At 45.9% G+C, this 26,374-nt stretch overlaps 1 protein-coding gene across 3 annotated transcripts; it reads right to left on the bottom strand.

Moving 5' to 3' along the window:
• Window positions 1–710: 710 nt before the first annotated feature.
• Window positions 711–26,374, bottom strand: TAL1 (TAL bHLH transcription factor 1, erythroid differentiation factor). Of its 3 annotated transcripts, none has more exons than XM_077928753.1 (5): window positions 26,267–26,374; window positions 16,749–17,357; window positions 15,231–15,322; window positions 11,250–11,300; window positions 711–6,653 (listed from the first exon to the last, which is right to left on the bottom strand). In XM_077928753.1, the coding sequence occupies exons 1-5, from the start codon at window positions 26,278–26,280 to the stop codon at window positions 6,232–6,234; spliced, it is 1,188 nt and encodes a 395-aa protein (XP_077784879.1). In that variant the 5' UTR covers window positions 26,281–26,374; the 3' UTR covers window positions 711–6,231. The 3 variants fall into 3 exon arrangements, with proteins under 3 accessions (XP_077784879.1, XP_077784880.1, XP_028589389.2); XM_077928754.1 differs by having other exon boundaries at window positions 11,250–11,297; XM_028733556.2 differs by lacking the exon at window positions 11,250–11,300.

Here is a 26,374-nt window from a genome sequence, read left to right as displayed (position 1 = left end):
CCTACTTTGTCTCAGAATAATAAAAATTAGGAGGGTTGTGCGGGGAGCTTCTTTGCTTTTAAGAAATCATTTGCTTGCATAAGAACATAAGATCCCACCAGGATCAGATGAAAGGCATGTCAAGTCCAGCATTCTGTTCCCACAATGGCCAACCAGATGCCTATGGGAAACCACAAGCAAGAGTCGTCATCCATTCTTTTCCCCAGCAACTGGTGATGCCTCTGACTCTGGAGATAGTATTTATCAGTCATCATGACTAATGCACTTAAACAGGTATCAGGTATAAACGCAGTATAAATTCAGCAAACACGTGAGCCATCAAGCTCCTAGTGAAGGAGCTTCATCTGTCAAATTCAGAAAGGCATCCCTTCTTGAGATAGTAGTCTCTCAGCGGGCACCATAGCATTCCCCAGGCACCAAACCAAGTTCTTCCTTTCATGGTAAGTGAAAGTTCTGTAACAAGGGTGTGGGCAAGCACAGAACTAAATCACTTGGCTATTTTTCTCTAGCCTATAGGTGAGGCATTGCCTGTTTTTATTATCAGTCACAACCAGACCCAGCAAAACCAAACAGATATTTTTATACCAATATCCCAACCCAACCACTCCAAGTATGCTTTGCAGTCCTTCCTAACAGACTTGTTCAAATAATCTGGATTATGTGGAAGTACAGTAAAATCTTTGGCAAAAGAAGATGGCATGGAGACGGTGTTGTCATTTTTTTAAACCTTTATTTAGAAATATCCTTCATATAGTCATTATATATATATTTATATATATATATACATACACATTACAACAAATGTGTTTTCAAAGTAGCACATCACCTTGTGGGCTTTTACAAAGGTAATCAGAATAAAAATGTACCAAGTCTGGTTATACTTTACTTCTGCTGTAAAATGCAGGGGGGAAAACAACAACAAAAAGGGGCAAAAAGAATCCATCACACAGTACGACACTGACTTGAAAGTGCTGCTTCTTCGGAACCTAAATTTTGTGGGTGTTATATACACCAAGACACAGAGCAGGCAAGAGAGAAGAGGCATGGGGAAGCAGAGTTGTACCATTCCAATCACAATTTAAAGTACACATGAACAGACCTCAGATATACTGAAATTGTACTGTGCTGAAAAGATATGAGTTGTACCATTCTCTCATATGGATTAAAACAGTCGAAGAGTGTGAGTAATGCATGGGATGTGTGGAAAGCACCTAACATTTTATTCTCCCCAATTTCTGGGCAACAGAACCCACTAAAGAAATTGAGATGTAAGCAGCTTACATCGATCCGTAGTGACCCTCCCAGTTACACCAGCACTATTCAGATGACGTGTGATGCAGGGAAAGCAAGGTAAGCAGAGGGAGAGAGACCAAAGGCTGGATCCTGTGACCTAGAGACAGTCTGACATCTGTTTAACTAGAGGGGCAATACTATTGATCAACATCCCAATAGGCCATTCACATCTCAAAACTCAAGATCAGGCACAGTGATTCTTTCCTCCATTCTCACCCAGACCTCCTCCTCCTGCCCCACCTTCACTGGCTACATGATAATCTCCGACTCAGGTGTAGAATTACTTATTGTTCTCACTCTTAGTCCCTCCCTGACACTTCACATTTATAATTATCATAGAAATAGATACCATATTGTTGTTTTCTTCCATGACCTGGAACTCTATGAGGCATTACAAAGGAATGCAAGATTGCTGTTGTCCAAGTTAAACACAGAAGGTTAGGTGCATACTAAGCTCGTTTCACTATAGCTACAGCCTTTAACTGGAAGCAGATCCCATTGAACTCAATGGGCTTACATCTGAACAGACATGCAGAAGACTGCACTTTTCATTCCCATTACAATCTATGGGACAAGTCATCATTAGTTTAATTCTGTTGATTACAATAGAACCTAAACTCACCTTAGTCTGGATCCAACCTAAAGTGGCATTCTGCATGTCTGAAGAAATTCACACCACATTATTTTACCTTATTTCCCACATATAAAATATCTAGGTGAGGGACAGGACCCAGAAAGTTGAGCACCAGCTATTTTTTTATGAGCAGTGAGGAAAGCAGGAAAAAAAATCGGTTTATTGAGATGGCATACATGTATAACAGTTCACCAGGGTCTCAATAAATCAACTGGTGAGCTGCATTAGGCTTAGTGGTTCACAGACTTGAGCTGCCATCGTTATTATTAATTTTTTGCAAATCCAGTGAAATGTACCAAATAGATTCACATTGATGGCGAGCTCAGACATTCACTGATCAGATGAGTTCAGTTGCTATTTTAGTACATGAAACAACAGTTTGCACTCATCTCTGCTGTGAAACAGTAGCAAGCCACTGACTATTGGAAGCAGCCTGGGAGTGAGGAATTTCTTCAACATACACACCCCATTGCCTATAATGTCTCAATGGGAGAATGTGAAAGTCAATGTGTACATGAAATCAAACAATGTACATTTGGATTTTTATCATTAGGAAATGCAACACTGCCCGCATAACACCTTTGCGGAAGACTGTGTGAAAACTCACACAATATAGGTTACTTCAACAGCTCAGGGGAGACACGCCACACTTTTGCAGAGTGACAGTACCACCAAGAGCATAAGGGGACGGATCACTTACTTGGAGCAGTTGAATGTTAACCCATGGTAAGGGCTGGTATTGAGCTCCACGGAAATGGTGTGGAGGTCTAGAGAATGCAAGACGTGGAATGAGGTTAAAGAGCTCCTCACACAACTTCCCCGAGCACAGTTCTTTAGACGCACACAAACATTTACCTACAATATTGTGAAGTCAGAGGAATTTGTCCCCTGTGGAATATCAGTTGCAGAAGTTAATTCTGAAGTGGAAGTGGCTGGGGAGGGGGCGTCTGAACTTTATTAAATCTATGCTAACATCTCCCAAAGCCAACTGACATGCCTAAGGGTGAAGCCAAGTCTAAACCAAACAAGACCATTTGGGGCTCTAGAACAATAATACCAAAAACTGGGATTTATTTTTTTAACGTTTTCACTTGAAAATACTTCTCCATATAATATACCTCTCAACACAAACATACATACAGACATTTTAACATAGCAATAGTTAATGTTCATTTCCTCAGAAAACAGAAGGCGGTATCTCAGGGGCTTGCCTGGTGGGACAGAGGCAGGGGCCTCACTGATGATTACTGGGGTGGGCTAGATGAATCAGTGGCAAGGTCAGGGCTGTGCAGAGGCTCCCACTGGAGTGTCCACACAGCCCTGGCCTCATGCCACACAGTACGTGGCAGCAGTGACACTGGTCCTAGGAGGCTCTTTCTGCAGCTCCACTCACCGGGTGAGCCACTCCTGTTTTTTAGCAGTTCTATGAAATCCAGTCATATTTATTTAGGAACAGGCAGCTCTATGCCACAGTTTTCATTGGTCAAAAGACTAGAGAAGGCTGTATCCCATTTCCTAGTTAACTATCAACCTAGGAAAAGAGACTGTAAAGACTGAAATAGGAGAAAGTAAATGTGGGGCTGATGAACATGCCCAAAAATTGACCTACGGTGGCTGTGCAGGACTAGTGAATGAATGAAACACACTAAGAGCTCAATCCTATATGTATTAACTCAGAAGTAAACCCCATGTGTTCAATGAGGATTACTCCCTAGTATGTGTGTGTTAGGATGACATCCCAAAACTCAGAATCTGGTGCTTTGCAGTTCATTTAATCTGACTTTCAGATTCCATTTCCTATCTATGGATTTCTGCCAATGCTTCCTGTTCATAACAACTGTTTAAACAGAAACTTTTACAAGCAGTGTTTAGCAAGCTATTTATTCCACCTCTACAAATACATTTGGCTGTTAATGGGATAATGAGGAAATGAAGTCCACACGCATATGCATAAGCAAGCACATCGTCCAAAAGAGAAATACTTTAACTTTCACCAAAAAACACAAATCCTCAAAATCAGAAACCCTTTGGCATTAAAAACAAAAGCCTTCTGTAAAGCTGTTTGGATATCTATGAGATGTTTATTTAAAAAATAAAACAAGACTTAAGACAGAAACCCAAAAGGCCTTCTCCATTAAGGGTAGACTTCCATTTGTTTGCAAAGCTCTGTCCTTCAGTTATGGAAGCACCCAGGGTTTTCTGAATCGTGCCTTGAACCTGTAAAACTGCTGTAGCTACAGAGAGTGCATAAAACAGAAGCAGTCTTAGCAACTATAGCTTCCCAATGTGCATCCTAGAATTATGGGTGTGCTGGCAAACATGTTGCTTTGTGCACATTCACATGCTACATTTTTATCCGCACACTTAGAAGATCTCCTACGCTCGTCTTGAACATGCAGTACAGTATATGAATTGGCCCTGAGAAGTGTAAAAACTTCCTGGATCTGCAATCGCCACAGAATCATTGCCTGTAACCTTCAAAGCTCAAAGTATTTCTCAAACACTGTCATAGGCTTTATTGGTGGTTTGGTGAGATTGCAGAGAGTTGGGTAGATTCTGATGGGGGGTAGTTGGAAGAGGTTTTGAACAAAGTACTGGCATTGGGGAAATGCCCAGGAAAGAGCTCACATGATATCGGAAAAATAACATCACAGGGCTATGTTGCACAACAGAATGCACACCAGCTCTGGCTCCCCGCAACTTCTGAGAATAGTACCCCCTGAGCATTGTCCTCCTGGGGCTTCTACTGCAAAGTCTCCTAGGGCACTTCCAGACTGTCGCTATTTTGGGGTTTGATTCAATCACATACTGAGAAATGCAGGCTGCACAACTATAGTTGCTTGGGAGGTCTTGTGCAACAAACCCCCAAATATTGGACTTTTTGCAATAAGTGATAGGGGGAACAAAATAAAACAATTCCTTCCAGTAGCACCTTAGAGACCAACTAAGTTTGTTATTGGTACGAGCTTTCGTGTGCATGCATAGGTATCTGAAGAAGTGTGCATGCATGCGAAAGCTCGTACCAATAACAAACTTAGTTGGTCTCCAAGGTGCTACTGGAAGGAATTTTTTTATTTTGTTTCAACTATGGCAGACCAACACAGCTACCCACCTGTGATAGGGGGAATGCACTGATACGCTGTCTAGCCTCACCACAAGCAAATCAGGGTGAATACGCCATCTGGAGGCACCCTTAGCATGTCTGGCACATAGCACAGTTGGCCATTTGCCATTCCCAGCAAGAACCTGACTCTGATGACCAACAGCATCAACCACGAATATGGTTCATGGATATGTTTTTGTGCAACTCCCATTCATTTACACAGATCTTGTGCAGGAGAAGCTCCTAGTGGCTCATGTGACCCCTGACTTTTACGTAAGTAAATCCAAACAAATCAAAGTGCATTACTGAAGCATTGTTTATACCAGTTTTGTATATAAATATATATTTACATACACCCACAATTTCTCGTCGCACTTGTTTCAGGAAAAATAAAACCAGGAAACCCCAAGGTAAGAACTCCAAGAACTAACCTGTTGCTCACCCAGGTTAGAAGAAATCATCATTGTGATGAAATGTCAGGCGTTGGGAAACAAACCCTCACTGATGTACCTTTTTAGTTCAACAGATACTGCAGGTTGGAATTAAACAAAAAGATTTCCACCATCATAAATACAAGACCTCAAACAACCCAAAACTGAGCTAGATTTAATTTTTTTAAAAAAATTTCAGAGAAACCCACAACACAAAGTCAGCTGTTCCTTCGCAAGGGATTATTTCCTTTCTTCCATAAGAAAGGCAAAGCTCTTGAGTGAAGGCAGACAAGTTGCATACATTTTCTCAAAGTGAGTTGGAGAAAAACCACACTGCAAGGATGGTTTTTAAGGGCTTTCATGGCCACACGGATGCACAATGTTATGGAAGATGCTTGGAACAGATGACAGGGAACGAGGGGCAACACAATAGTGAAACAGTGATAACTCTGCAGAAGGACAGAGTGTCAGGCCAATCCCTTTTAAACCTTGTATGAATACAAGATGAGATGGCTGCATATTTCCACCTTTGAGTGTTAAACTCTTTCAAAAACACAGAGTTAACAAGACAATCCTCCCAGGCCATCAATGCTCTGTCAGTGAAGATGCACTTGATCCATCTGTGTTTTGTTATGCAGCTCTCTTGTTCAAGCCAACAGGAAAACTTGGGAAGTACCCATTTTCTTTTCAAGAGGAGGGGGGGTGAAGGACATGCATAAATTCCAGATACCATGTATTCAAGGGCCTGCCTGTGCCTCTTTGCAGGTTCATCATCGCTGCGCACTGTTTTCAATGGGAAGAATAGAATGGTGGAGAGCTCTTGTGTGCTGCTTGGGGTCTAATGGTTCATGTTCTTCTGTGAAACTGTCTGGGCTTCCTGCTCCATCTAATGAGCTTCCACAGCTTGAGTTTGGAGACAACATGTCCTGAAGAAGGTCCTCTTGCACGAGGCCACTCTCTTTGCTGACTTTTCCCCTTTGGTTTCCTTCTTCTTCCTGGTCATTGAGCAGCTTGGCCAAGAAATTGATGTATTTCATAGCTAGGCGTAAGATTTCATTCTTGCTCAGCTTTTTGTCAGGTGGGTGAGTTGGGATGAGCTTGCGGAGCTCAGCAAAAGCTCCATTGACATTCTGCTGCCTCCACCTCTCCCGGCTATTTGTGAATATTCGACGGACCACCTTTGTGTGAGGACCTAAAAATAAAGAGAAATGCAAGTTTAGCAGTGACAGAATTCATGGGGAAACAGTAACACGAACACATCAAAACAACTTATTAAAGTGTGGCTTTCAAGTAGGGATGGATGAATCTCTCATTTTTCCCATCTTGAATTCAGTTCACCATATTTCTGCATTAGTTTGCAATTTTTTGAATTAAAAAATCTCACAAAAATTACTCAGCATTTTACTGTACATTTCCCCTAAAATACATTTCTCTGTATGCAAATTTTGAAGGACAGCCATGTTTCAGTTTGTGTATTTTTTCAGAAGTGTGAATTAGATAAGGTTGCATAAAAACTGGATTTCTCCTTCATTCCTACAGTACAATCTGTAGATATCTTGGCAGAGCCAGCCAGGTACACTTTTCATCACTGGAACGGGAGACAGAAATTAGACAGGTGCCCAATTCTTTCTTCTCATAAGGTGTGACACAAATTATAATCAGTTTGTATTTCAACCCAATCTCTTCTGCAGCAACATAACCTGAGGCCTCATCCCACAGTGCAACTTGGCTAGCTACTAATCAGAGAATCCTTAACAGAAAGGAATATACATACAGCACTTCAGGGAGACACTATCTCCTATATCTATCTATATCTATCATCTATCTATCTATCTATCTATCTATCTATCTATCTATCTATGTATCTATCTATCTATCTATCTATCTATCTATCTATCATCTATAGCATGGTGGTGGTGGTGGGTGCTAAATTGACACTTTTCAACATTGGGTCAGTTACTGTCTCTTAGCCTAAGCGACCTCACAGGGTAGTTGTGAGGATATGCTGGGGAGGCAGGAAAGCTATATGCCACCTTGAGTTCCTTGAGGGAAAGATGGGATATAAATGAGACAAACAAACAAATATTATGCAGACTGTGAATGGTTTCATCTTACAAAAACTCATAACACCCAGTTGGATAGTCTGGTGTTCATGATATGACACATGCTATGTGTATTGAGGTCCTTAAGATCCACCAAACACTCTTATAACTGAGGCCCAGTGTTGAGGAGGGGGCCAAGAGAGAGAGAGAGAAAGAGAACTTGGTACAGAATGCATCCCAAGTTGGCTTTGTTCCAGTGAAAAAAAGCTTCTGCTTGTGCAAGGCAGGGCCCCTAATTTTTGTCACACGTACACAAAAGACCTCCATCTACTGCAACCCTCTGGTTCATATTCCATACTGATCAGGAGGGTCTCCTAACCATCAGAAGCAACTTTTCAGGGGACACCTGGGTTGCAGTGGGTAGGAGAGATCAGTTGAGGTGCCCATTGAGACTGGTAAGGCAGAAGGCAGAGTGGCTCACAGTAGGTGGAACCATGCCCAATAACAGGCAGAGCCAACTAATTCTAGTTTTGCCCCATCCTCCTCATTGCTGAGTTCCATAATGGTGACACTGAGGACTCAGCTATACAGATGCAAATAAAACATTTTAAATGTGTTGTGAAGTGCAATATACAAATGTGACACTAGAGGGCGAAAGTGAGCTATGCCAAATTCAATGTATTTTTCAAAACTTTTTAAAAGCATTTTCACAGTGTGTTTTTTTTGTGTGTGTGTAGAGTCCACCTGAGAGTAAGGAGGAGGAAGCTGACAACCAACACTGCCCATCTCTGGACTCACTATACAAAAGATGGCAGGCAGGTAGGAGCTGACTAAGGGTCGACTTGGGCTGATGGGGCATTGCCCCATTCCTTGAAACAGACCAGCTTCTCCTGGAGAACAGTAAAAATCATCTTGGGCAAACAGAGGTGATTTCCACTAGTGCAAAACCGCCATGGATATAGACCAATAACTTTAATTCACAACCCATTTCCAGCAATTTGCACATACTCAATTTTAGCAGAATTTTAAAAATAATAATGTGGATTTAGTTGAGTGCAAAGCCCGTCGGCAGTCACCTCCCAAGGGAAAGGGGCCTAGGACCCAGCAGTTCCCCACAAGTTAGTCCACCCAACAATCGAAGCAGGAAATTGATCGTGTGGGATACGCCCACCTGATCCTAACAGATGATCCTGCTCAATGCTCCAGAGGAAGGCGAAAAAGCCCCGGTGTCTGCCAATGTGCCGCGGGGGGAATTTCCTTCCCGATGCCAACCCAGCTGACCAGGAAAACCCTGTGCATAAGAGCAAGAATCACCACATGTTACAGCAGAAGGCAGTAGCAAGTGTCATTCCCCTGTCTTTTCCATAAGCAATGTTTACCCTTATATTCTGCATGAATTATGCACTGTGCAGAGGAAGGAGATTACACATACTTGACTTAATAGGCATTGTTTACTTCAGCATGAATTTGGCATTTTTTTTTAATGAGCAGCACTGGTGGCAGTGGTGAAGGGTAACTGGACTGACTGGGCAGTCAAGTATCAAGGGTCTCTTCAAGTCAGGGGGCTGGAGATGTAATGAGGTCAACTGTTGCAATAGGGAAATCTGAATCGATAGGTATTAAGGGGAGGACGCTGTTGCTCAAAGCTGGCTTTGGTTCTCAGTTTGCAAAGGGATAAGCACTAAGGCAAAAAAACTGATCAATGGATCCCCTGCCCTCTGATCCAGAAGCCTTTGTCCCAGGTGAATGGAACTGACAGAGACAGGGTCAACTCTAGGACTCAAGGAGCACTCTGCAAATTGCCCTCCGGCAGGTCTTCTACATTAGTGGGCACTGCAGACTTACGTGGTGGCAATGACATCCTGCTAGGAGGCTCCATTTTAAATTTCACACAGTGCTCCTGACAGAACATTGTCATGAGCCACTAAAGGAATCACAAAATGGTGGTTGTCAGGCTATATTGGCAGCATTGTGGGAAATTTTAAAATGCCAAATTCAGGGCAGACGTCACTGTCAGTGACCTCTGATGCAGTACTGGGGCCTCGGCAGTGGCCTGGTGCTGACACCAAGCCTGGATTGAGATGAATTGATGCTTAAGGAAAACAATTCTTCACATGCTCACAGACACTCTGCTTTTAGTCACACCAAGAGCCAATTCCCGCCTGACAATCCACACTTAATATACAATTATTTTGAAACCTGGAGTGGCTGTCTTCTCCCCCAGCAGACCACCCTGTACATATGCCTGGGTGCTTCTGCAAGGACCAGCTTCCTGGTGTATATGTTGCAAGGAAGAAATAGCCCAGTGCATCCATCTCTGCATACAAAATTACATAGTTTGTCTCTTTACTAGGGGTAGAGATGGGCAATTGCAGAGAAAAGCAGACATGTGTCAAGGATTTCTTAGGACCTGGGAATCCAGGAGGTGCCTAACTGAGTAGGGCTGCCATATGTCCAGGAATTGGACTGCCAAAATGGCGTCTGGGTGGATTTTCACAGAATCGGCCAAATGTTGGGGGAACCCAGATGTATGGCAACTAGAGCAATATTTTTTTAAAAAAAATGCTTTAAAAACACTTTTTTCTTTTTTGAAGATGCTCCCCAAAGGTCAACAACTTTTCCGGATTTTAACTTTTAGGAATATGGCGACCCTGTATTTGAGATCCTTGTGCCCTTGTGCATATACAGATTATAAATCCCTCCTTGCAGGAGGTTCAACAGAAGGAGCTCCACCTGCCTAACAGTTTTCATGACAAGAAGAGTGGCAGTAAAACTGGAAACTGGCCCTGTTCCAGATCCATTTATGCATGGCTTAAAAATATTGAGGGCTTATCTTAAGAACATGTCATGACTGAGAAAACAAATATTACATCTACTTCCACTGAAGCGCTCAAACTGAGAGGATATTTTTCGCAACCCATGAGCAAAACTTCTTTTTTTAAAAAAATAGAAATAAAAATCTAGAATATCCAAATTGATCTGCCAATCTAAATTTTATATCCTGAGTTTTGATAGCTGAACTAAGCACTAAGCCCTAAAAACTCTTCGACTGTAGAGACCCCCAGACCTTATACTTCAGATCAACCTACTGCAGCAACAGTAGAGAATCTCTGGACCACAGACTTAACTAGGGTGGGTCAGCAAGGATCTCAGTTTGGCCTGCAAAGCCATTCCCAACTAGCCACACCCAACTGTCAAAGTTGATCCATTGGGTTGCAGCTAGATAGTGATCTGGCCCACTGAGCCAAAAAGATTCCCCACCTTCTTTAATATACCAGAAGCCTTATCCTGTGGACTTGATTTCATGCATTTATTTTGGGGTGAAAGAGGGTCTCTGTTTGGGGAACTGCTCCAGGAACCCCAACCATCTTACCTGGCCTTGGAGAAAGTCATGTGTTGCAGGCACATCCGAAGTAATCTCAGTTCATAAATAAGATGGAATATAAACTCTCATCCCACAGATACAAATCCAACTTTTTAGTCCTGGTCCCATCAGTGTACCACATCCAATCTACCACATCACAGAGATCACAAAGGTCTACCTTAGTGTCCCTGAACAAGTTGGCGTTTTGCCAGTTGACTGGTGCACATCTTTTGGACTAAAAATACTTCTCAAGTCTTGCCTTTGAGGACGTAAAGCAGGGGTAGTTCACCAAAAGCCCAGCTCCCCTCCCCCAAGTTCTTCCCTATGGCCCCTGAGAATTTGGCAGCAGCAATGGAACAAAAAATAATGATGATGTCCTCACCAGCATTGGGACTCTGCTGTCGCATGGAGGAGTACCCGCCATAGGTTTCTGCTGTAGAGGGGTGAAAAGAAGGAGGGTACAGGGAAAATTGTGTTCAGTCGTGGAAAATTGTCCTGAGATTGCTATCTAGGGTCATGGTTTCAAATCCCACCCAACCTCAGCGGTGTGTGTGGGAGTGGGTGTGAATGTAGGGCAGCCTCTTGATCACCCCCACACTTTTTAGGTCACTGGCACGAGGCCCTTGGAGAGGTCCCCCAGAGGTCAAAGCAGCCCACAGGCCACCCTTGACATAATGCAAAACTGCATTTATAATGGATTAAATCAAATATATTAGGATCATTGTTGGTTTGGGCTTCTGTAGACTTAGGGCTCATCGGGGTTGATCGTTCTCTGCTTTGTTTTCTTTGCTTGCTCAGGTGACAGAACCACAGAAATACCACACAGAGTTAATCCATCACAAAATTAATCCCAGTTTTTGAAAACGCCTGTAAAAATAATTTAATAGCGTGTGGATTCATTGTACTGCTTTTCCAGCAGCCTCCCAACCCAGGGTTGTGGCTCAGTGGCAGAGCATCTGCTTTGCATGCAGAAGGTCTCAGGTTCAATCCCCAGGAAGAGCTGGAGGAGACCCCTATCTGAAACCCTGGAGAGATGCTGTCAGTCCGTGTACTTGTCAATACTAAGTTAGATGGGCTATGCCTCTGCATGTCCCCACTTTACGTGTTTGCCTCAATGAGGGCTGCTCTAGAACCAGTGTGGCAGCAGTTCCATGTAAATTGTTGGTTTGGTCTAAATGAACACATTGGCAGAAGCTAAGTCCCTCACTGCCACAGGATAACTCTCATTTAAAAGACAGAGGATCCTTGCAAACCTACTGAAGATGGTGAGGCAAGACTAATCTTAAATTGAGGAAATCCACAATTTAAGATTAGTCCAGCTGCATTGTCATGTCAAATAGCTTGTCCCTGTGTCTTTTCAATGAGGCATCCAAATTATATCCAGTCCTTCTATAAATTGTGGAAATATCAATAGTTGAACAACTGAGCTAGCAACAGACAAAGTCAAATGTTTGATGAAATATAAAAATGGACTCATTAATAGAGCCAGCACGACTGTTAATGTGAATATTGAGGATTACTAAGCATATGTAAAGCAGCATAGCTAGCAAGCAAGCAACCACTTTGCCAATATGGATGGAGGAAATGTCAAATCTGATATTTAAAATATAATATTAAAAGGGGGGAGATATATTTCAATCTTTTCAGGTGATTTTCTTTTAGTTTTGTTTGATCCCTAATTTAAACATAAATGATTGAAAAAGCGGCAAGATCATGACCACTAGATATTTCTATTGCTTTGAAATACATTACAAATCCTCACCATGTTCTGTAAGTGGCGACCTCTCACTGGGAAGGAGTTTTGACCTCCAAATGGCATTTTGCCAGTTAATTACCCTGGGATTATCAGGCTGCTATGGTCATATTAACCCAATTTCTCCATAACAGTTCTTGAACAAATCAGGTATGGGTGACAGCATGTGTCCCATTCATGGAATTAGTTCCAGGGGTATTTAACAAAGTTTCTACTTCATGTCCTTATCCCACATCAATAAAACCTGCTCTGCATCCTCACTTTGGCTTCTTTGATTCTCGACCTGCAAAAGTTGTGCCCCACTAAGGCAAATCCTCTTTGTCATATTGCTGCCTACCTAAGGCTACAAAAGGGCTGTCGAGAATCTGGACATGACTGATGGGGCTGTTACAGATAGGTAGCCGTGTTGGTCTGCCATAGTCAAAACAAAAAAAATTCCTTCCAGTAGCACCTTAAAGACCAACTAAGTTAGTTCTTGGTATGAGCTTTCGTGTGCATGCACACTTCTTCAGATACACTGAAACAGAAGTTGCCAGAAGCCATTTTTCACCTTCTCACCCCTTGCTTTTTCCTGTAAGACCTATTGCAGTCGTTAAGAGTTGTCAACAGGCTCATCACAGCTATCTGCCAATCACCCATTCCCACCCCCCTCTGAGTAATACCCCTCCCCACCTTCTCACTATATAGAAGGATCTGGCAACTTCTGTTTCAGTGTATCTGAAGAAGTGTGCATGCACACGAAAGCTCATACCAAGAACTAACTTAGTTGGTCTTTAAGGTGCTACTGGAAGGAATTTTTTTTGTTTTGATGGGGCTGTGTTCAGCTTCGTGATTACAAGAACGCATGCCCAGTTTATACACAGTTCAGACAGGCTAATCGTACTTCTGGGTCTTAAGTTCATGTCCTCGGTATATATAAACCAAGAAGGAACATCTCGCCAGTCAAGTATACACTGATGCTTCACATGGTTCAGGTGTAAAGAAGCCTAAAATCAACCTTTTGCTCATGGGCAACTTTTAAATTATTCCATGAACTTCAAGGCCAGTATATATACATACATAGTTTCCAGCAACTGGTACTCAGAGGCATATGCCTTCTCTGATAGTGGAGGTAGAACATAGGCATCAGTAGCAGCCACTGATAAGCCCTCTCCTCCATGAATTTGTCTAATCCTGTTTTGAAGCCATCCATGTTGGTGCCCATCGATGCCTCTTGTGGAAGCAAGTGTCATAGTTCAATGAGGCTCTATCAAGTACATTGTTTTGTCTGCCCTGAACCTTCCAACATTCAGTTTCAGGGGATGAAGAGAGAGGGAGCGTGACTTCTCTCTCTCCACTTTCTCCACACCATACACACCTCTATCCTGCTACCTGTCTTACTCATCTTTTTTTTGTTTTAACAAAGAAAGTCTCAGGTGTTGTAACCCTTCCTCCAGTCCTGTGATCGTTTTGGCTGTCCTTTCATTATTCTTTTTCCAGCTGCATAATATCCATTTTGAGGTAAGGTAGCCAGAACTGGACACAATAGGTTCCTATAACAGCATCACAATATTGGCAGCTTTATTTTCAATCCCATGGAATTTGCACTTTTCACAGCTGCAATATTGTGTATTACTTCAAAATGTGGTAAGCCAGACCTGCTGCTTTAGAGGACCCTCCTTCTTGTTCTGCTGATTGAGGCCCTGGGCTTCTGCACCCAAGTCCAGCCCTGAAAGCTCCAGAACATCTGGGCACATGACCCAGCTGGAGGTCCAAAGGCCTCACCACCTCAAATCCCATCTAACACTGATGGCTACAGTCCTTTGATTTCCAAAAACTGGTTTTGCTTAGTGCATATTGCCTAAATACATGAATAAATACAGGACCAGGGCAATGTAGTAGGCAAATATTGTCTTCTCCCTCCTAGGGTGGTCATCAACTAAGCTTTACTCAGAGTAGAAGAACCACTGAACTTAATGGACCTAACTTAGTCATGCCTATTCATTTCAATGGATCTGCTCTGAGTAAAACTTTAATGAACACCACCCAATTGGTTTCATCCCAACATTTTCTCATTATTGCTATTGTCACCATCATCATCACCACTATGAAGCCAACACCAGGTGCTGTTGGACTATAGCTCCCATCATTTCTGGCCATTAGTCATGCTGGCTGGGGCTGATGGGAGTTGGAGTCTGACAACCATGTTAATTACCTCCGATTTATGTACTTAGGCATCGTATATTCACCAAATGCAGATCCCTAAGTCGCCAAAATGACACACCATCCACATACAAGAGGGAAGTGATAGCAGGCTTGGGAGAACCTCAATGTTTGCTAGGTACAAAAATCATTTGGAGGGGGGAAGAAAACCTGAAAGCAGGACAACAGCCCAGGCAGAACTCAGCATGCTGAATGGCTATGGAATGCTGTGGAGTAAAGGAAGCATGACAGGAGGTGTGGCTGGCTGGAAGGCTGAGCAGAAGGACCGCTATTGCAACGTTTCGTTGCAAGTTCCACCTGTAGATCATAATCTGTCCATCCCCCGTCCCCCTGCCAGCACAAAAATAACAGGAAATTAACTAGCAGATCACAGTTCTTGAGACTCTCAAATTTAAAAAGCTTCCTCACCATCAGAGAGCTCCACTTCATAGGGGGACGGTCTTCTTTTCACTCGGTTGTTGCTGTACATTGAGAAGTTATCTGGCTCTCCAAAGAAACCACTGCAAAGCAAGAGGCAGAATACAGGACAAAATGAGGAGAGAGAGTACAGTACTGCAAGGCAGATCTCTGCTGAAGACACTGGGCAGTCTTTGAATGTACTTCCATTCAGCTGAGCATATGCAGAGAGAGTGTGAGTGTGGGAAAGGAGGGCATTGTGTGATGAGCATTCATAACATTGCACATATATGCACATATTACAGATGCTCATCACACACACTGAGAAACCTTGAGCTGCAATTCTAAGCACATTTATTTGGATGTAAGTTCCCCTGAAACCCATTCACCTTCTAAAGAAGATGCTTTTAGGATTCAGATGTATTACACACGGGCCTGAAGCACTTTCAGAGTGCTTCTAATGGAAGAATTAAGGTATACTTTGCAGCACCTTTTTTTAAGCCCAAGGGATGCTTACCAGGGTTAAAGGATTTGTGTAACCGGGGGGGGGGGGGGGAATCATTGTGGAAGCATCTACTAACCTCAAAGAAGGCTTGGCCCTGGCATGACAGAGAATATACATATGAATTGCGATTAAACTGCATTGCATTTCTGCAGGCAGTGAAAAGGAACCTCAACAATTTCCTAACTAATGGAGGCAACACATTGATTAAACACTCAGAATAATCCCTGGGAGGAAATGTTTTTGATCTATTCCACTGTAGACAATTTCTCGGCGAGGGAGGGTGGGAGAGGGATCCAGAGCGCTATCATTACCTTTGTTACTTTAAGGCTATCAACGTCTGCTAGTTAGTAATGCTAGTTAGTTCAATGGCATTTCACGGTACAGCCTGTTTTACAGTTCTAGCCCGTACACTTAACAAATGGCATTAAAAAAAAAAAGACCTGGCATTTTTAAAATGATGCATAATTGTGGCTTAGAAAATGACGTATACAGAGGGGCCACTGAATTTGATTGTCAATAGAGAACAGGCGATCCACCAGAGAGACGAAGGTGGTGACTATTAATTTCGTAGCAAGTACGGCAAAAAATCAATTCTCTCTATGGCAAGCGGACAAAAGGGAAAGGCAGACAGTCCCACACAGCTCAGGTTTGGCACTCAGAGGGCATAAGAAGAAGAGAGGACAAAAAAAAAAAAAAACAAGAGCGGGGAAAGAAAAAGATGTTGGTTTGAAAAAGAAAAATGAAGGAGAGAGGGGAAGCGTGGGGGCAAGGCAAAGCCCCCAAACCAGAGCATGAGACTCTTAAGCTCAAGGTCGTGGGTTCGAAGCCTACGCTGGGCAAAATATTCCTCCACTGCAGGGCCCTCGTGCTCCCTTCCAATTCCACAATTCTGTGAAACCGGAGGACATCCTCGACAATGGTGGCATATGACAAAGGCGACCCTAAGCAAAGCAAGCCGAGAACGGATGGCACAGGCAGAAAAGTCCCTCCCTCCCCCCTCTCCCTCCCCCGACGCTGCGGCGGACCTGCTGGCGGTGCTGAGCGGGGGGCCGAGGCCGTAGAGCATGGCTCGCGCAGGTGGCTGGAGCGGGAGCGCAGGGGCTGCCGTGGGGCTGAGCTGCACCATGCGGGCGTCGCTGCTGGCGTTGCTGCTGCTGCTGCTGCTGCTGAGGCTGGCGCCGGCGGGGGGCGTGCCCGTGCCTGTGCCCGCGGCGGTGGCGAGGGCGAGGGCAAGGGCGCTGGCCGGCTCGGCGCGCTGCGCTCGGCTGTTGCTGCTGCTGGTGGTGGTGCTGCTGCCTCCGTCTCGCTCGCGCTGGCTCTGCCTGGCGCCGCTCGGCGCGTCCGCGACTTTTATAGGGCGCCCGGCGCGCACCAGCTCGATCACGGGCACCGGCGCGGCGGGGGGCGCCGGGCCGGGGGAGGGGGGCGGCCGGCCTGTCTCCTTGGCAACCCCATTGAGCAGCGCCGGCTCCCCCGGGAGGGCCATCCCCCCGCGCCGCCGATCGCCAACACCGCCGACGCTGTGGCTGCCCGAGCCCAAGCCCAAGTCCGGCTCGCCGACGCCCTCCGCTGCGGCTCCGGCTCCGTGCGCGGCATCCCGCGGCGGGTCACTGGGGGGCCTCTCCATCAGCATCCTGGGGAGAAAGAGGGAGAGGAGAGCCGTGAGGGAGGGAGGGGCGCGCGGGGAGGGGGGCCGGGGGAGGGGAGGGAAAGGAGGAGAAAGGGAAAGTGGAGGAAGGAAGGAAGGAAGGAAGGAAGGAAGGAAGGAAGGAAGGAAGGAAGGAAGATGAAATGGGGAGGGAGACGAGGGAGGAAAATTGCGCGCAGGGTGAAGAAAGGAGAAGGGCGAACGAGACGAGCTTCCAACCCAAAAAAGGGCTGGAAGACTGGGAGGAGGAAGGATCGGGAAAGAAAGCGACGCCTTCCCCGCCAGCGACGTCGCCCGCTTGTCATTGGCAGCGCAGCGGGCGCCCAGAGGGGTTGGGCACCGGCGCAGGGCCGCTCCGCAGCCGCGGAGGACAGTTGCGCGGCTAGCAAGGCGCGCCGCATAGAGCGCGGCCCTTGTGTGGCCCGGTGGCCGGGCAAGCTCGGGCGGGGACCCCCACGCGAATCTAAGACGGGAGAAGAGGGCAGAGCAAAGGCGGTCCCTTCCCCAACCTCCGGCTCTGAGACTTCCCTGCGCCCCAGAAAAGCGAAAGGATTTTCTCTTCAACCTGCCCTCCATCCTCTTGCGGAAAACTCTTTGCCTGCCCTGCCCGTATCTCGTTTTTGCTTTTTAATTCCACACACGCACCCTTCGGACTTCGTGGCAATCGGGCGCGCATACCGCGCAAAGGTCTTGCGCGGGTGCGTTTCCTAAGAGAGTGAGGGTGGCCTCGGGGAAGTCATTCTAACAGATATGAGGTGGGTGGGGAGAGCGGCCGGAGGATCAGATATCTACCGTTTGGTGGAAGAGGAGGACGGTGGCAGAGTGACAGTGTCAACCAAAAGAGGAGGAGTTGTGCAGTGGGGAGAAGGGGACGGAGACGAAGGGAAGCCCGCAAAGCATCTTTGTTGCTGAAATAAAAAGAAAATCGCCACCATTCGCTGAAGCAGCCTGCGCGGAAGAGAAACTTTTTCATTTCACATTAACGCCAGGGATAATGGGGGGGGGGGTGTAATAAGAAATCATATCACAATGGAAGAGTGAAAAGGAAGGAAGGAAGGAAGGAAGGAAGGAAGGAAGGAAGGAAGGAAGGAAGGAAGGAAGGAATTCGTCTGTAATAACCTCTAAAAAAACAGCGCTGTAACTGGATTCCCATCTCCTTTTTTATTTCTACCGATCCAAAATTAAAATGAAATGAAAACTCGGGTGTTTCTTGAGTGAATCGCAGTGCTAATGTATTCGGTTATGGTGTATTTGCGGATAAAAAGGTAAAGGACCCCTGACAGTTAACTCCAGTAGCGAACGACTCTGGGGTTGATATCAGCTTTTAAATTAACTTTGCATAGCCATATCGATGCCTTCAACTAATAATACTTTGGGGGGCTTATAGGACTCTCGTCCTGAGTGTTCCCTCTAGCCAACACTTGCCTTGCCTTCCTCGCTGCAACAAAGCTCGAATTAAAGTCACTTTCCAAAAGTCGGCTGCGCCCAGGCTCTGAGAACAGAGCCAGATTTGTTAACTTCCAAGCGCTCCACGAAATAGATGAATTATTCCGAACCGGGGGGCGCGCGCACACACACAGCCAGTTAAATTCGAATATTTGGGCTTCACAACACATTTTAACTCTAATTCTCCCGATTACGCCAACAGGCCTTTCTCCAAGTAAATGTTCCGATCGGCGATAGTATTGTGATCAGCAGAACCAAACGTGTCTCAGTTCCAACTCTTCTGTCCGCCGCCAACACAGTTTCATTATAACGAACGGAGACCCTCCCCCTCGATCGCTTTGCAGCCATCAGATTTCTGGGGATCGCGATGAACTCTAAGGCTATTTGGTGGCACAGACTGCTGCGCGGGTGGGGAATGGCTTCCGGTTTGATCCAGAAACGCCAAACAACAGGAAGCTGTCTATGAGATATAAGCCCAAACTCGGTTTTTCCAACTATCTCCATAATACTTGCAGAGGGAGTAGCCGTGCTGATATCTTGACACCTCTCCCCGCCCCCCCCCAAAAGGAGTACTGTTGCACCTCAAAGACTAAAATTTATTATGGCATAAGCTTCAGCTTAAATACTTGGGGTTTGGGGGGGCGGTTGTTTTTTTAAGACCAGGTAGCCCTTTCATATGGCAATCCGATATGCACTTAATTGGAAGCAAGTCCCACGAGAATAAGGGGTGCTATCTTCCGAATATACAGCCCTAGAACCGTCGTCCACCCCCCTACACACACACATACACACACACACACAACACATCGCTGGGGTGATTTTCCCGGAGTCCCTCTGAGTCCAAGGAGATTGGTTCCCGAGGACCGAGTGAAATATGTTCAGGATTTCAGCCTCAAACCGGCGGCCCTGGTTACCGGTAGTTAGTGAACGGGTTGGTTTCGTTTAAGCAAGCAGTAGTTCAGGGCTCCCGTTTAAAGCAAGAAGAAAACAAAGCACGAAGAAATAGAGGCGTTTGAAACGCAATTTATATTGGGGCTGATTGGCGAAGGGGCCTGGAGAAATCCATATTTTATGGTGTTTCGTTTAAATCGCTTAAATGCAGCGGAATTATTCCCGTCCGGCTTTCTCCGCTGAGCTGCGGGCTGTTAATTTCACGCCTCGAGCATAAATCCGGTCAGCGCCTCGCTCGGCTGCATAGAAAAACCGAGGCTTAAATTGGTTGCTGGCGAACTGAAACCACAACAGCCCCCGGGGATCGGCCGAGGAGTTGCCTCTGCCCACCCAGCGGGGCTCTCCTCCGAACACTGGCGCGTCGGAAGGCAAGCAAGGCCAGCGGCTAACGCGGGGAGCCCAAGACCAGTAAGGGCGGGTGGCCTAACCCAACTCCTACGCTTGTGGACCTCGAAGGTCGAAACACCACACTGAGTTTCTCGAGTACATAAAGAAGGATTCCCAGCGCCTTGGCTACTAGTGCATAGGGTCTTTAATAATAATAATAATAATAATAATAATAATAATAATAATAATAATAATAATAATAATTTTTATTATTTATACCCCGCCCAGGATTTATACCCCGTAAGGATAGCATGGAGAACGTTTAGAATATCTAGCATTCAGACCTGCCCGACTGTCCCCAGACTTACGCGGCAGCCCATAAGACCCATGAACTCGATAGTATTTTATCATTTATCTCAACGATTGGTATGGCGCTTGATTGCGGTTGTCTCTGTGTGCAGGAGACCTAACCTATCATAAAAAGACGAAAGCCAGTTAAAACTATAAAATCATAATTCAGTTAGAAAGCCTGCAGGAAAAACGACAATCTTCAGTAAGTTCAGGGGTGGAAGGACTTGTCTGGCCTAAACTGGGAGGGAGCTGCACAAAATTAGGCCCCGCAACGTTGAAGGCAGGAGGACTCTCTGTGGTTACAAGTTGAGCATCATCCCAGCCACCAGGGACGCCCCCCCCCCCAACAGTGACTTCCCTGAAGACCTCAGTAGTCCAGCAGGGATATAATGGATCTGGCGATCCCTGATACTCTGGACCGACCCAAGTTGGGAATTAATACAAAGACCCTGAAGCTGACCCAGCAGCGAATATGACAAGTGGCTTATATATGCGATTGCCGCTTTGCTGCTCGGAATTAATCAGTTCGTATGCTGTGGCAGCAAAGCATCATTTAAACCAAGGGATCTGAAGCCGATTTCAAGGCTTTGTAGGCAGACGGACCTGCCCAAGCCAGGCCCAACCCTACCAGTGAAGGACCACGCCACCAACAATGCCCTAAACGCCCGCGAAACCAGCAGGATTTCCTTGTTGTCAGAATCTCCGTTTGGGACCGGGGCTTTCCTCTCCATTCCTTCGGCCTCTGCCGGGATGGGTTGGAAGGAGGAGATCTTTGGGTGGCAGCTTTGGAGAGAGTAGGGGGCTGGAGGGGGGCGTCGTGGAGAAGGAGGAAAGCGCCATCAAAATAGCACGACTCTATCTTTGACCAGTCACGACCCCTCCCTTGCTTTCAGCTGCCTCGGCAGCAGCACCCACCCAATCCGGCCGCCTCCTTCCTCCTTTTAATTGGACTTTCTGATACTGTACAAGGAGGTAGAATTCGCCTCTGCCAGATGTTAAGCAGCGGCAGCCCCTCGCCTCTTGCCTCCACAAAGCCCCTCTCATTGTCAAGGCCACATTTCCTCCTCCTCCTACCTCGAGGGGGCTTTCATTTAGGGAGGGGCTAGCCCAGGATGCTGCCTCCTGCCACGGCTTAAGCAGAGGAAGAAGCCTCTCGGATCAGGAGGGATCCGTCCCGGATATGGGGCCGAGGAAATGGGGTGCGAGGAGAGATATTTAGATCTGGACAGGGTAGGGGGTATATTTAACTAGAAAGCCAGGGGAAAATGAGTGTCTGTGCAAATGGGCCATAACATAATATTTCACATCAATGCTCACATCCTAAACGCATTCTCGGTCTGAAATAAGTACAGTACAATTGATTTTGATGGGGTTAGTTTCGAAGGAAATGTTAAGGTTCGCAGCCTGGTTTCGATTTCCGGTTCATGCGTCAATTATCATGTGTATGTGAGAAGTGCCTTTCCTACCAGTAACCACAGGAGTCCAGCAGGAAGGAGGGGAAAGGAAGCTTCACTCGCATCTCTCCATTCCCCACGCCACTAAACAATCTTGTCTCAAAGAAGTCAGTCTCACCAATGAGAGAGAACTCTTCTACCACTGGTATGTTTGGCCTGGTAAAGGAGACTGAGAGGAGATATGATAGCCATCTTCAAATATCTAAAGGGCTGTCACACTGAGGATGGGAAAAGTTGTTTTCTCCTGCTCCGAAGGCTAGGGCCCGAACCAATGGCTTCTAGCTACAAGATCCCGACTAAACAGCAGAAATAACTTTCTGACAGTAAGAGCTGTTCGACAGTGGAACAGACTCCCACGAGAGGTAGTGGACTCTCCTTCCTCGGAGGTTTTTAAGCAGAGATAGATACATGAGATCTATCATGTATCATGTAGTTGAGATTCCTGGATTTAAGGAGGCTAGACTAGTTGACCTTCAGTGTCCCTTCCAACTCTACAATTCTATGATTCTATGACAATTTAATTTCGCTTTATGTTACGTTTGCCGAACCACATTTTGGGATGTGAAAAGCCTGAAGGAACGGGATAGCTTCTATCTCTTACCGTCCCCTCCTTCTAATCGAGTATGCTTTTGCAGGCAAAAAAACCCGTACCCACAATTTTCTTATTATTATTATTTGCAGCTTCAGGCCTGGTGAAGATTCCTGTGCGACTCAGAAGCTTGTTTTTGTACCCTGCCTTTTGTATTCGCTCTTGGGCGCAAAGGAAACGATCGTTTTCTTTCCTTCGACGCTTCCTTCCCATTGTATAGTTGTGGGGGAGAGGTGTGGGGCTCTTCCTCTTACTTAGAAGGAAGCCGCGATCCCTGCGGTAGTTGTTCGCTCTGCTCCTGACACAAGCCCTGGATCTCCAATAGCCTTGAGTCTTCCCAACAACGGAACTGCGGGAGAAGCGAGCGACCAGCAAATTGCAGATAAGTGGCGGAAAAAGTCCGGCGCACGTCTTAGCAGGGTCTGGAGGAGTGAGCTGCGTTTGGGGTTTTGTTGTACGCACGCTGTATCCAGAAAGAAATGTATGAAACGCGAAAATGTGTGTGTTTGGGGGATAGGGAGAGAAACGTTCGAGAGAAGTGGATTACACGCACACACACCATACTGAATTCACCGGCAGCATATGCACTGCTACAAAATCGAGAGATGGCCAGGAGACGCAAGTTTGTGGAGGAAGATGACGTCTGTTAACGGTTATCTGCGGAGCTTCCATTTCGGAGGCAGTCTACCCCTGGTAACTGGATGCCAGAACAAAAGGCAAGAGAGCGGTACTCTTTCGCCTTGCCTTTTATTCTAACAATAAATTACCAGTGCCAAATTTAATTATTTAAAATTTACGTGCACGGGCTGCTTTTAAAAGACAAAATAAAAGAGGTACAAAAAGATGATTAAGGCATAATAAGGATGGCAGAGGACACCATTTAAAGCTTAAATTGAATTAAACGCGAGTTGTAAACTAGAGTAGCATCCAGCTGCATTAACTATTTATTTACTATTGGACTTATTAGTCTTTTTTACAGACTGCAAACTCAAAACAACTTACAATGTAATCGCAAAACTAAAACCAATATAAAGTTTCAAAGCAACAACAACACCGATATACATTAAAAGCATTCTAACACAACTGACCTACTAAAAAGGGCCGCAATAGCTAAAAGTCTCCAGGCTAAAGGTCGGGTGGCGGGAATACGTTCGTGATTGGCTCCTAAAAACAGCCAGTAATCGCATCAGGCGCAATTCCCTGGAGAGAGCATTCTATAAACTGGGAGCCACCACTGAAAAGGTCCCTTCTTGTGCTGTCAACCCGCAGACCTAGTTCAGAGGGGGCACATGAAGGAAGAGCTCCCGTGATGATCACAGGGCTGGGGTTGGTTCACCTGGGGAGAGGCGTTCTCTGAGGTACTGGGGTCCCGAGTGACACAAAGCGTTACAGGTCGGAACCAGCACTTTGAATTCAGCTCGGAAACTAATTGGCAGCCTTTACAGTCGTGTCAGAATTAGCTTTACATGCTCAGATCATCTTGCGCCTGTCAGCAATGCGGCCGCGGAATTTCGCACCGGTGTGGCAGTAATCTAACCTTCTTCTGAGATATTCTGCGCCGTGTGTCTGGCCACAGTTGCAGAGAGGCTGCTGAGCCGATGGGCTTGTAAAGGTCATTCTGTTCTGAAGCATAGCTTAGCAGCCTTGAGGGGCCGTGGACGTCCTCTCCTACAAAGTTATCACGCATTTCAAGCGAGATGCGGGGTTCACCATCAGGACATCGCTCAGCCTGCTTGTGTGTTTACCTGATCTGTCTGTCAATAAATCAAGGGCGGAAGCGCGAGTGGAAACGTCTACAGGGAGGAAGCCTCAGTACCGGCTTCTACACGATCTGGAAAATTTTTGCGTGTAAGCCAATACACGCAGAGGGAAGGAGGAGGAGCTGGTTGGTAAGGCCCCGCCCCCCGATTTGGACCTAGGCGACCTTTCTACATTCCCACACAAACGTCTATCTATCTATCTATCTATCTATCTATCTATCTATCTATCATCATCTAAATGCAATGTACTCTTTTGCTTTCAGTTCCTAAGCGCGCAGATGCCATAATTGTGGTGTACATATTTTGATGGATGCAAATATATCACTTTTCTGCCCTACTGTATGACACACAACGCTCCCTGTATTAGTAGGCAGATGATAGTCTATTTTATTTATTCTTTGCACCACGAGGAATTAGAGGATTGTATGCACCAGCATGCTGGCTTCAGGAAACCGAAAGAAAAAAGGAAAAGAAAGGAAACATTTGAGCAGGCTAGCGCCTCGCCTTGGCTTTTGGGGCTATGTTATTCAGAAATACCGTTTTAAGTGAAAAATCATGTGGGGGAGGGGGGAGTATTTAAATTTTATTTTAAGGAACCCGTTTTACAGGAAATATTCAGAATCGGAATTCCTAAAAGACGAAGAAGGAGCAGGGTGCGACAAATTCCAGTTCGAAATGTGCTGCATTTTCAGCCTTCCGCTGTTTTTATGCACACGTGCATTAGCTGAATACTGTAACACTGTAGATCTTGACAGCATCTGAATTGGGAGAAACGAAATTCCCACCCTCTGAAATATTGCCCATCTGCAAATAGGTTCTGTTTTAAGTTAATAAATAACAATCATAAAATAATAATAATAATAATTGCACTGCTCCAAATGAGCTTTCTTAAAGAATCCACCTTGTCTGTTCCCAAATCTTAAGCTTTCTCGTGAAAAACATGGACAACAACGCACAGAGGGCCGCCCAAGCCTTCTCTTCGCGGCCTGTTAGGCTGCCACGCACTTGGGTATCCGCTTAAGAGAGATTCTGCGCCTTCTCAGGCAGGCCGTCTTTCCTGGACGCTTCCCATCCCTCTCCTATTAATACCTCGCACCTCTCCGCGCAAAAAACGCATTTCATTTCCATCCCTGCAAATCCAAGTATCTCGGGGGAAAAGAGAGGCGACGAGAAGCGGGAAACGAGTCTGAATCCTGGGGTCTGAGCGCCTGAATCCGCCGGCTAACTCGGTTTGCCGCCTGCGGACAGGCTTGGCTTCTTTTGTTTTCCCGATCCGCGGGCACCACCGTAGACATTTTCCCCGCCTTAAAATACAGGGCCAAGCCTGAGCTTCTTAGTGCTGGCTATCTACAGTAACAGGGATAAAGTCCAGCTGCAGTCTTCTGTACACGCGTGCCGGGGAGCAGACGTGCAGAGAATGCGGGACCGGGTTCGCACGGAGCCAGCCGCCTCCCGCTTCCAGTTTATTCCGCATTTGCTTCTGGACTCACAGCAGGCCGTTTGCTGGGTGGGAACGGGCTCCGGCACAAAGGAAAATAGAGAATTTTTAAAATAACAACAACTCCCAGATAGCAAAAGCAGCCGAACAGCAACTGCCCTGACGGATAGCTGGCTCGTTTCATTAGCTAACCTGAGAACATCCAGGGGTTTTGCAGTGGAAAGGCGAGGCAGCGAGCGGGCAAAGAAATAAAGTGAAAATACTTTATTTCATCCTGCTTTCGTCCCTTCCTCAGTGTGTAGGGCGTGTGTGTGTGTGTGTGCATATATATGTATATGCACACGTGCGCACAAGAGCGACCTCAGAGTCTGGGAATGGCGCGGGGATTTCTATATATATGTATGTATTTCTATTACTTCTCTGGCCGCCTCCCATCCCTCTTCTCTGAGGCAAGGCTTCCTAATCCAGGCCCATTGGCAGGCCGGCTGCGGAGCGAAGATACCCCCAAAACACACGCACAAAATAACCCGCGAGAAAACAATATCGAGCGCGTCTCGATCGTCTCTCTCTTCTACTCACCATTTGCTTTTCATTGGTGAAAATGACTGGAGCCATTTTGTGGCCTATTCATGGCGGATGGATGCAATTTTTCCCCCTCTCCCCCCTTTTCCTTTCTCCCCGCCTCCC

Source organism: Podarcis muralis, chromosome 5 (assembly GCF_964188315.1).
Source record: "Podarcis muralis chromosome 5, rPodMur119.hap1.1, whole genome shotgun sequence".
Lineage (NCBI taxonomy): Eukaryota > Metazoa > Chordata > Lepidosauria > Squamata > Lacertidae > Podarcis > Podarcis muralis.
Note: the sequence above shows the minus strand (reverse complement) of the source record. Positions and strands in the feature narration are given on the sequence as shown.